Source organism: Cebus imitator, unplaced genomic scaffold, assembly GCF_001604975.1.
Source record: "Cebus imitator isolate Cc_AM_T3 unplaced genomic scaffold, Cebus_imitator-1.0 Scaffold25, whole genome shotgun sequence".
Taxonomy (NCBI): domain Eukaryota; kingdom Metazoa; phylum Chordata; class Mammalia; order Primates; family Cebidae; genus Cebus; species Cebus imitator.
In genome coordinates this window covers 8,325,876-8,337,507 of record NW_016107340.1, presented here as the reverse complement: position 1 = coordinate 8,337,507, position 11,632 = coordinate 8,325,876, and the positions used below count along the sequence as shown (strand labels likewise).

Here is an 11,632-nt window from a genome sequence, read left to right as displayed (position 1 = left end):
CAGCTAACTATACGTTTCTTGTAGAGAAGGGTGGGGGGGGGGGGGCGTCTCACTATGTTGCCCAGGCTGGTCTCGAACTCCTCACCTCAATGGATTATCCTGCCTTAGTCTCCTACAGTGCTGAGTTTACAGTTCCGAGCCACCATACCCGCCAACACAAACTTCAAGTGGCAAGTATGGATTTCAAGGTGACCTCCTCCCACCCCGCCCACAGTAACATCTGTGACCAAATACACAGATGGGTCACAGATTTTTTATGACCGAATAAAAAATTTCATCAAATAATATTTATTCCACTATCTGAGATGTGCCTGGTATCTCTATTTCTTTCTTTTTTTGGAGACAGAGTCTCGTTCTGTCTCCAGCCTGGAATGCAGTGTCACGATCCCGGCTCACTGCAACCTCCGCATCCCAGGTTCAAGGGATTCTCCTGCAACAGCCTTCTGAGTAGCTGGGATTACAGGCACTAGCTACAACACCCAGCAAATTTTGTATTTTTAGTAGAGACAGTGTTTCGCCATATTATTCAGGCTGGTCTTGAACTCCTGACGTCAGGTGATCCGCCCACCTTGGTTGGCCTCCCAAAGTGTTGGGATTACAGGCGTGAGCCACTGCGCCCGGCCATCTAACTGTACTTCATAGAAAACAAACCACAACACGCACCTGTACTCCTTCCAGGTAGAAACCAACTAAATTAGTTTCACGAATCACTAAACGGGTCGCTAAAGCCTACTGAAAACGCTCTTCGCGGCTGCTCCAAGGGTACAGCCCATCCGAAATGCGGGGCTTACAGCTGCGAAGGCCGAGGCCGGAGGCTAAGTCAAAGAGCAGTACTCGCGCTTGGGCCCGGGAAAATGGAGCGTTAGCTTACAGGGAAGCAGCGCCTCACCCACCTACAGCCCCGACTCGGTGGATGATGCAGGACTCAGCCCATTTCCCTGCCCTCCAGCTTTCACAAAGTCAGCCCCGCCCCCTTATCTTTCCCCAGAGAGTTTAGTTTCGCCTCCGCTAAGTGGGCAGAGCGCCGAACGATCGATGCTTTCCTCCCCGCCCCGAGATCCGCCATTTTTGAGGGCGGGGGAGGAGAAACGAGCCGGAGCAGCTGAGGCTCAACGGGATGCTGACTGAGTTTTGCCTCTCGTCCCAGCCCTGTGGGGCCGAGGCGGAAGAACCTATCAAAGCCCTTCCTCCCGCCGCCTCTCCGGAATGAGGTGTCAGCACCCGTGCGGGACAGCCCCCTTCCTCCTGCGAGAGTGAGTGGCGACCTGCAGCTCCCCTGCCGGGCGCCCGCGCGCGCCCCCGCGCGTCCCTTCGCTGTCAGTTACCCCGCGCGCCTCCCCCCCTCTCCCGCCAGCTCTGCGCTCGGCGCAGACTCGTTTGTTTGTTTCTGCAGGAACCCAAGAGGAGGCCGAAACCGAGACCATGCCTGGGAAGCTGAAGGTGAAAATCGTGGCCGGGCGCCATTTGCCAGTGATGGACCGTGCTAGTGACCTGACTGATGCATTCGTGGAGGTTGGTGCTGGGTCCTGCCCCTCAAAACACAGGGAGCGCCAAGCCCTCTGAAGGATCTACCCACCTCGCCCCCAGCCCCTCAGCCCGTTCCCTTCTCGACTGCCCTTCCGTTGGCCGTGGTTGCCCAGCTCTCCCACGAGGGATGACCGCGGAGACCTCAGCGCGTGCGATGGATGCACGGCTCATAGGCGTCCGCGGCACATCCCGTTGCGCGGGGAGGCTCGTACTGTTCTGCATGCCGGGGTAACCCTGATGTCAGGACTCATTAACAGGCCACCTGCCACTCAGGAGATCCCAAGGCGTGGCCGCGCAGCCACACGCAGCCCCCACCCCCCCACACACACACACTGACTCCGGGTTGACTCTGATGTCAGGACTTACAGGCCACCTGGCGCTCAGGAGATCCCAAGGTGTGGCCCCGCAGCCACCAAAACATGCACACACGCACACACACCCCTTGGGATGGGTGGCCAGATTGGTGGACATCACGTTTAAGAACGTGCATGAAGCCCTTTATGGGCGCTTGGGGTCCCATAGTGCGAGGAAATCCACTCTCATGCCTGACATTTTGTGAATCTGCCTTGCAAGTTCTAAAACACAACTGTAACACTTCTGCTCTTGTATGGACTGGTAGGTCTGATGAGGTGTGTCAGGGTAATTTAGGCCTTGAGGTAGGAAGTCAGTTAATTGTCATGGACTTAAATTGCAAAATTGCTTTTTAAGTCTAATGATTAGTTTAAAAGTCATGCAAATTAGTAAAGGCCTAGGGCCTGGAAGGTAATAACCCAGAGTCTGAAAGAAGCCAAGTAAAGATTGTAGTAAAAATTGGCGTGATGAGCCAGACCATTTGAGCAGTAATCATTTGGGCTATTAGTGCCTAGAGTTGATGGATAGATACATCATAATATATAGCCCGATTTCATCTCAATATTCCTCATGTTTACTAAATGTTTTCTAACTTAATAATTGCAGTTCACTGCCCCCTCCCCCCCCCATGGTGATTCTTAATTCATTTGAGAAAGTTCTTGAGTGCTCTTGTGTCAGATATTAGGTAATAGGAATCCACAAAGAACCAAAGCATAGTATTTGCTTTCAGGTAGTTCAGACATCGACCCACACAGCCTATTTAATAACTAATAGCTAACGTGTTGAATCTAATAATTGCCAGATCTATGCTAAGTACTTTTAAATTCTTAGTTATCACAACAGTCCTGCTACAGGAGTATTGTTACTGTCCCATGTTGCAGTTGAGGTAACCGAGGCCCAGGAAAGGCAGATAATTTGCTTAAGGTTACATAGCTTGCAAACCTCCATAGCCTGACAGTCTGTTCTGTTAACCACTCTGCTAATATAGCCTCACCAAACAAAGTGATGAATGTTGTATTAGAATATGGAAACAGTTCTGTCCCTGAAGGTTGAGAAAGGTTCCCTGTAGAAGTGACATTTGAAGGGCACCCAGGATTTTACCAGGCAAAGGGAACACCAAAGGCAAAGGCATAGAATGTGATATATAGTATGTTCAGGAAACTGTCTTAGTTTGGAATGGGTCTGGAGTAAAGGTAGGGGATATGTGGGTAGTGGAGCTTGTTAGGGATGAGGCTGGAAAACCCTATTTTCTATGAAACCTCTTTTTCTGTAATATTTATAAGGAGGGACAAGGAAGCCTTTTTTTTCTTTCTTTTTTAAGGAGACAAGTTTTGCTCTGTTGAGCAGGCTGGAATGCAGCTCATTGTAGCCTCCCACTCCTGGCCTCTCAAGCCATCCTCCTGTTTCTACTTTGGCATCCCAAAATGCTGCAGTTATGGCTTGAGCCACCACGCCTGTTCAGGTCAGGGGAGTTTTTTTTGTGCAGAAATAAAATAAGATCATATTTGTATTAGTTTGTTTCTTTATAGAATGGCCTGAATGAGAATGCTATTGATGGACTAGACAGATGGGCAGTGAGGCAGGGAGATCAGTTAAGAAGGTGGTAAAATTATCCAGGTAATAAATATGTGGGAATGGTAAAAGGAATGGATTTGAACAGAAAGATTTGTGGGACATTTCTTAGGTTAAAATTGTCAGGCCTTGATAACTAGGCGGATTTTGCTGGTGAGGAAGGGGGCTGATTCACAGGTTACTTATTATTTCCTTCGTTGAACAAATTGAGTGTCTGCTGTTTGCCAGGCCCTGGGCTAGTCACTGGTCTAGCTGATATATATACATGTATACATGGTGAATAAGACAGACTTGGTTCCTGCTGTTTTTTTTTTTTTTTTCTTTTGAGATGGAGTCTTGCTCTGCTGCCCAGATTGGAGTGCTGTGGTGTGATCTCAGCTCACTGTAACCTCCACTTCCTGGGTTTAAGCAATTCTCCTGTCTCGGCCTGCTGTGTAGCTGGGATTACAGGCGTTTAATTTTTGTACCTTTAGTAGAGATGGGGTTTCACTGTGTTGGCCAGGTTGGTCGTGAACTCCTGACTTTGTGATCTGTCTGCTTTGGCCTCCCAAAGTACTGGGATTACAAGCGTGAGCCACCACAACTCTCCGCTTCTTACTTTTAATGCAGCTTATATTTTAGTGGGAGAGATAGATGTTTAAAAGGTAAATAAATGATTAAATATATAGTTACAAATTGGGATGTGTGCCATGAAAGAGAATAGAAAGAGAACAATAAGGAACACCTACTTTAGGTTGAGTAATCAGGGGAAGTCCTTGAGAAAGTGTGCATCAAACCCAAGATCTGCTGGATGAGAAAGCGCCTGCTGCTGAGGGAGTATATTTGTGTGTGTAGGGGAGTGGGTGAATAGAAGATAACCTGGAGATTTCATGTGGGGATTTGGCGTGTTTTAGGAAGTGAAGGATGATGCATGTGGCTGGCATGTAGTCAGTGAAGGGACGAGTACTATAAGATAAAGTTGGAGAGTTAATCAAAGAGCCAGTCTTGCAAGGACAAAGGCCATGATTGAGAGTTTGAATTTTACCCTAAATTCATTGAGAAGCAGTTATTAAGATGAGCACTATTTTTATACGGAAAATGGATTGAAGGGGAAGAGTAGAAATTAGGCAGTTATCGAGATTCTGTAATAGCTCAAATAACAGGCGTTATGGGATAAGGTAATGGTTTTGGTAATACAGACAAGTGGATGAATTGCAGGTATATTTTGAAGATGGACTAAAAGATGACTCCTAGCTTTCCGAAGTATTTGGTTTTCTGACATTCCATTGGGATGATAAAGATTGAGGAGGATCATTTTCCATTTCAGCATGTTAGGTTTGAGATATCTATAGGGCCTTTAATTGGAGCTCTCAAGGAAGTGATTTGATTTATGACTATGGTATTCAAAGAAAAGTCTGAGTTAAAAATGAGCGCACTAGCCAGTGTTTCTCAACTATGAGACCCAGTACTCCCTTTAGATACCCGGTATTTTGAAATCTACCTTTTCTATCCTGGCATGATATTTTTTTGGTAATATAGCCTGTGTATACTTATAATTTTTAAAAAAATCAGTATAATGTCCTAACTATAATAGAGAAATAGAAGTATTTGTTGTTGTTATTTTTTTGAGACTGAGTCTTGCTCTGTCGCCTGGGCTAGAGTACAATGGTGTGATCTTGGCTCACTGCAACCTCCGCCTCCTGGGCTCAAGCGAGTCTTCTGCCTCAGCCTCCTGAGTAGCTGGGATTACAGGCTCCTGCCATCGAGCCTGGCTAATTTTTATATTTTTAGTAGAGACGGGGTTTTGCCATGTTGGTCAGGCTATTCTTGGACTCCTGACCTCAGGTGCTCCGCCTGTCTCGGCCTCCCAAAGTGTTAGGATTACAGGTGTGAGCCACTGCGCCCGGCCTGTTATTTTAATATGAAAGTACTTTTTCATGACCGTAATAGAAAACATGAAGTAATTAGATGAGTCAATGAACATCGGCCTTTGTATGTATTAGATACTGTACTGGATGCTGCGGATATAGCAATACATTTAAAAAAAACAAAAAACTTCAGTCGTGGAACTTACATTTTAGTGGGAGGGGGCAGTTCATAAGTAAGATAATTAAATAAAAGATATAGTATGCTGGATGGTGAGAAATGCCCCATGTGGAGAAAATAAAGCTGGGACGTGGGATAGGGAGTGCCTTGCCTATGTGAAAATCATGCAAATATGACTGCTTCTCAAACAGAATGAGACAGTTGTGTAGTTTTGGGATCTCAAATCTTCATTGCCATTGGTTATCTGATTTTTCCAAAATGGTTAATTCATGGGAAAAAGCAGAGCTACCTCTTGATTTACGGGATGGTTGTAGTTCTTGACAGTTACGTAAACTTGAAACCCGATTGTAACACTTTTATCTGTAAAACTGAATTGGGTTCTAGGTAGGTTTCTTCTTCTTTCTTTTTTTTTCTTTTTGAGATGGAGCTTCACTTATGTTGCCCAGGCTGGAGTTCAATGGCGCAATCTCAGCTCACTGCACCCTCCGCCTCTGGGGTTCAAGCGATTCTTCTGCTTCAGCCTCCCAAGTAGCTGCGACTACAGGCACACCACCACGCCTGGCAAATTTTTTGTATTTTTAGTAGAGAAGGGGGTTTCACCATGTTCGTCAGACTGGTCTTGAACCCCTGACCTCAGGTGATCCACCCACCTTGGCCTCCCAAAGTTCTGGGATTACAGGTATGAGCCATCACACCCAGCCTTTTAGGTACGCATGTGATTATCTAGTGGGACATTGGAAAATCATGACATGGTAAAAGTCTTCATTGTTGATAACTCTTTTGCATTGAGGAATACCTAGCATCTTTGACCCTTCCTCAGCGCAATTACTGTTTTCCCCAAAAGCACTGCTAGGCATTTCTAAAGGTTCTTTAGGAGTTGGTTCTGTCTTTTTTGCAAACCTGTGACTTAGGGTGAGGGAGAGAAACAGGATAAATCCTTGAAAAGACTTGAAATTAAGAGGTTTATTAGAGGAGGAGGACTAGAGGAAGGAAACTGAGATTATGAGCCAGTGGGTGGGAGAAAAATGGGGAACAAAATGTCTTAGAAGGCAAGAGAGGAAGTTTCTAGAAAGAGGAAGCTCAACTGTTAAACGTCACTGAGGTCAAGTAGGAAGACAGAAAAATCATTGGATTGAACAACATGGGGGTTGTGACAAGGGGCGCGATGAGGATGGAATCCCATCCTATAGTGATTTAAAGAGAATTAAAGTACATGGGAAGTGAGGAAGTACAAAGAGCATGAATAGGCAACTGTTTCAAGAAGTATGGCTATGAAGTGGGGGAGGAAAAATAGTATGGTATTTGAGAAGCAGTTTTAGTACTTAAAAAAAATTAAAAGATACAGAACTTATTTGTGTGATGATAGGAATAATCCAGTAGAAAGGGGAAAAATTAATGCAGGAAAAGGGGGATAATGAAGGATTATACTATAATAAAGGGATAAATCCTTGATATAGACTAAGTTCGTAGAAGAGGGAGATAATGAAGCTCAGGCTAGTCATGAGAAACTTTTATCCTGGGCCTGGAGGATGGTAAAATTTCCAGAGGCAGAGAGAAAAAGGAAGACAAAATTTTCAGGTGACTAGGACAAACTTGGTAAAAGCAAAAGAAGAAATAGAGTCTGTATTGATGTAATTGAATGCATTTCAATTGAATGAATTCACTCATATGTAATTGAAAGTAGGATTCTTGTTGAACAGAAGTGGGAAATAAATATGACTAGGAAAGGGGCATACTGATTACTGAGTAGTCCCGAAATTAAGAGGAGACGTTTATACAGTTGAAACTCTCTTTAACAACTTCCATTAACTGACTCATTGCAATCCTCAGCCCTCTGCATTCCTTCCAAAAAGTGTATTTGTAGATACTCCTCTGAATAAGACTACTCTCCAGTGTGTCTGGAGTCTCCTATCAGTTGGCTGATAATGCTTTACCAAGAAGCAGTTGTGTTTATTCCCAAATCTGCTATTGTCAACTGTATTTATTACTATAATTTATTTAAACCTTATATAAATCAGTGAATGTAAAGACATGGAAATGGTCACTAAAAGTTGCTTTTGAATTGGTGGAGAAAAGATTGTAAAAAATAGAGGATTCTTTGTTCATATTTTTTAAAGCTGCCCAAACTGGAAATCATAGATGAATGTGGCTTACGCAAAAAAGATGATGTAGACCTCGAAGCAGTTGATCTTTATGCAAAGAAGAGGCCTTAGCCTTACATTAAAGACAGAGGAATGAATGTTTGTTTATGTGTTTTATCTTAAAATGTTTACAGTTTGTATTATTTTTAGTGATTCTCTAATTTAACCAAGTTATTTGATTAACTAATCAAGTATTGGTCCTGGTTATGTTGATTGAGAGAATTTCCACTCTGTATGATGCCAGGAGTGTAGGGACCTGGTGAAGACCAAGTAATACTAAAAGATGATTAGTGTTGCAGGAGTCTCTAAAGTAAGATGGGGTTCTGTACAAGGAAATATTAATGGAAATATATCTCAATATTAATATATGTTACAATTGTTTGGCATTGTTTGCAAGAATTGTTTGCTACATTGTCATCTTGTGTTTTTCCAGGAATCTTTGAAGGAACAGGAGAGGAAAATAAATATTTAATGACTGTTTCCTATGTACAGACATTTTGCTAGGTCTCTACATGCATTATAACATGTAATGCTCACTTACAATCCCACTTTTCAGAGGAGGAAGCCAATTTAAATAACAGGTTAAATAACTTTCTCAAAGTAATTTAGCTAATGAGTGGGTAAAGAGAATGCTTTACTTTACTGGGGGAATCTCCATTAAAATCCGTGCTGTTATTTAACAGAGTTACAAGTCATTCTTTTAATTGCTGAGTAATAAAATATCCTTTTAATTAAATAAGACTGAGTCAACTGAGATTCTCTTGTACTAGAATGGAAAACATCCAATGCTGGCAAAATACACACTCCAGCCTTTTTCTTTTGTTTCTTGTCCTTTATATGTTTGTTTGTTTGAGAGACTGGGTCTTGCTCTGTTGCCCAGGCCTGAATGCCGCAGCCTCAAACTCCTGGCTTCAAGCAGTCCTCTTGCCTTAGCTTCCTGAGTAGCTGAGACTCCAGGCACATGCCATCGTGCCTGGCTGATGCCTTTTCCTTTTTTTCTGAATTCGTTTTTGTTTGTTTAATGCAGTTTGTGGATTATCAGATCTTTATTTAGAGTGAACAGTTGCACAACAACAAAAAGGCACAATATAGCACAACTGTTATAGTGGGACAAAATTGTAGAGTGCTCTAAATTTGTCACTTGAAAAATCATGAGCTACTTTTGGCAGTTGAGCCAAAACCCTTAAGTATATTTGGCTTTTGAATGGTTTTATAAATCCTAATAACATTTTACTTCATATAAAGCAGCTTTAGATAAATTAAACAATAAGTATGTCCATTGTGCCTTGAATATTGAAATGGAATGAAAATCAAATTAATAATTAAGCAAGAACCTTTATTCTTTCTAAGTTTTTCTCATTTTCATTTCTTTATTGTTGTGATTAAAAAAAAAACATTATGCAAGTAATACACGAATACTACCCATTAAAAAAGATTCAGTCAGAACTATAACTTGAAAACCCCTTACTTACTTCTTACAACACTGTACTGTATTCCTTACATCCTGTCAGTCCCTTCTTCAGTGATAATTGCTATCAGTTCTTTCGCTTATGTTCATCTATTCTTCATCCTCTTACAAAAAATGCTTGTATATCTACATTGCATTTTTAGAAGCAAATATCATACTTTATACATTCTGCTGTTTGTTTTTTCAGTTATTGTGTCATTGATATCTTCTCATGACAGTACATGTAATCAACTCAATTCTTTAGTAGGGGAACATGATTTATTCTGTCCCTTTCCTGTTGAATGACTATTTTTATAATTTTGGTGGGGAGGGCTTATGTGAAAGTACTTCTGTAGGTTAAATTCCTGGAAGCAAATTTAGGATTCTGTAATTTCAATGAAAATAAAGTTATTGCCATTTTAATTTTAAGTTTTGATGTTTTTGAATTTTAAAATAACGCATTTAAAATAGGTAGTATATATGCATGTTTCAAAACTCAAAAGCTACAAAGTGAGTCAGCTTCTGTCTCACAGCCTTTCCTTTAACCAACCTCTTCTACTCTTTCTAGTGGCCACTGTTACTATTTGCTATATATCCTTCTAGAAATAATGTGTGCATGTACAGACATATACCTATCACATGAATTCTTTTTTTTTTTTTTTTTTTTTGCCGAAGAATGCCATATATCTGCAGTAGAAAGATATATTTTGGCATATCTTGGAAGTTATTCCTTATCAGTGCATGGAGAACTGCTTTATTCTATTTAGTGCTACATTGTGTTGCTTTACCATAAATTTAATTAGTTCCATACTGATAGATATTTAGATTGTTTCCAAGCTTTGGCTATGGTAATGCTGCTGATACATGTCATTGTGTACCTCTGTGGGATAAATTCTCAGAAATAGAATTGCTAGCTTAAAAATGGATTTAAGGCATTTAAAATTTTGATATATGTTGTCAAGTGGTTTTCTGTAGAGATTGTTCTACACTCCTACCAGCAAAGTATGACATACCTCACCAATTCTGTTTTCAAACCTTTTGATATTTGCCAGCCTAATAAGTAAAAATATTTTAGTTTGCATTTCTCTTACTATGAATGAGGTTGATCATCTTTTGATGTGGTTAAAGACAGCTATATTTCCAATTCTGTGCCTTGTCTGATCATATCCTTTGCCTATATTTTCTATTGGATTGTTGATCTTTTATTGCTCTGTACATGGTCTTTAGAAATTGGGGAAGTTAGTTCTTTGTGTTATGTGGAGCTGGTCAAGCAGAACAGTGGGTAATCTCTTGTAGTGGGTAATCCCTTGTATAGTCTATAAGCTTACCTGGGCCCGTCTGTACCTTCTTCCCTTTGTCTCAGAGGATAATAGTCTTTTTTTCTCCTTTATGGTTAATCCTTCTTTTGGTTGGCTAACATTAAGATTTACTTTTCTTCACATTTTTGATATTTATATGTGAATAATTTCTTATTTGTTTTTAGGTAAAATTTGGTAATACCACCTTTAAAACGGATGTGTACCTCAAGTCACTCAACCCTCAGTGGAACTCAGAATGGTTTAAATTTGAGGTAAGTTTTAAATGTCAGCATTTTTTAGTGTATTTTTTTTTGAGGTGACTCTTTTCCCTCAGGAATGATGAGAACCCTTTATTTCAGGCATAGTAGTTTTTCTATATCATAAAAATATTTTCTTCACTGCTTACCTGAAAGTATTGAGTCTAAAAAAAGCTATGTTACATTTAAGAAAATATAGTGTATAATAACACATGAACAAAAGAAGTCCTTAAATGTATCATATTATTATTGTAGTTGTCTCTAGATTTTAGCATATACCAAAAATTACTTAAGAACAATATATGGATTAAAAGAAATTTTTAAAATTGTGGTAATGTATATCGTGAATATTGCCATTTTAATCATTTGTAAGTATACAGTTTGGTAGCATTAATTATATTCACAGTGTTTTGCTACCATCACCACTACTTCCAGAAATTTTTCTTCACCCTAAACGGAAACTGTACCCATTAAGCAGTAACTTCTCATTCTCTCGTAACTCTGGTAACCTCTAATCTACTTTCTGTCTCTTTGAATTTGCTTATGTTAGATATTTCACATAAATGGAATCCATACACTACTTGTCCTATTGTATCTGGTTTCTTTTAGTCAGCATAATGCTTTCAGGTTGACCCATAACATGTACCAGAATTTCATTACTTCTTATGGCTGAATAATATTCCATTGTATATATATGCCATATTTTATTTTCTAGTTGAGTTATTTATCTTTTTGTAGTTGAGTTATAAAAGTTCTTTATATATTCTGAATATTAATTCATTATCAGATATATAGTTGCAAATATTTTCTCTCATTCAGTAGGTTGTCTTTTTACTTTCTTGATAATTTTCTTTGATGCACAGAAGTTTTTAATTTTGATGAAGTCCAATATGTTTAGTTTTGTTTTGTTGTCAAATGAAAGAATCCATTGCCAACTCTAAGGTCATGAAGATTACCCCTGTGTTTTTTTCTAAGAGTTTTATGGTTTTAGTTTTTATTTATAGGCCATGGATT

At 40.3% G+C, this 11,632-nt stretch overlaps 1 protein-coding gene across 24 annotated transcripts in view; it reads left to right on the top strand.

Moving 5' to 3' along the window:
* The first annotated feature begins 781 nt into the window (after positions 1-781).
* Positions 782-11,632, top strand: part of C2CD5 (C2 calcium dependent domain containing 5) — a 94,421-nt gene continuing 83,570 nt past the window's right edge. For 13 of the 24 annotated variants that reach the window (XM_017522989.2, XM_017522988.2, XM_037736494.1 and 10 more), the window contains exons 1-3: positions 1,031-1,253; positions 1,394-1,512; positions 10,547-10,633. In XM_017522989.2, coding sequence (XP_017378478.1) covers positions 1,423-1,512; positions 10,547-10,633 — 177 coding nt within the window. In that variant the 5' untranslated portion in view covers positions 1,031-1,253; positions 1,394-1,422. Of the gene's footprint in view, positions 1,254-1,393; positions 1,513-10,546; positions 10,634-11,632 lie in introns of all 24 variants that reach the window. The other 11 variants (XM_017522982.1, XM_017522980.1, XM_017522973.1 and 8 more) reach the window with 1 other exon arrangement.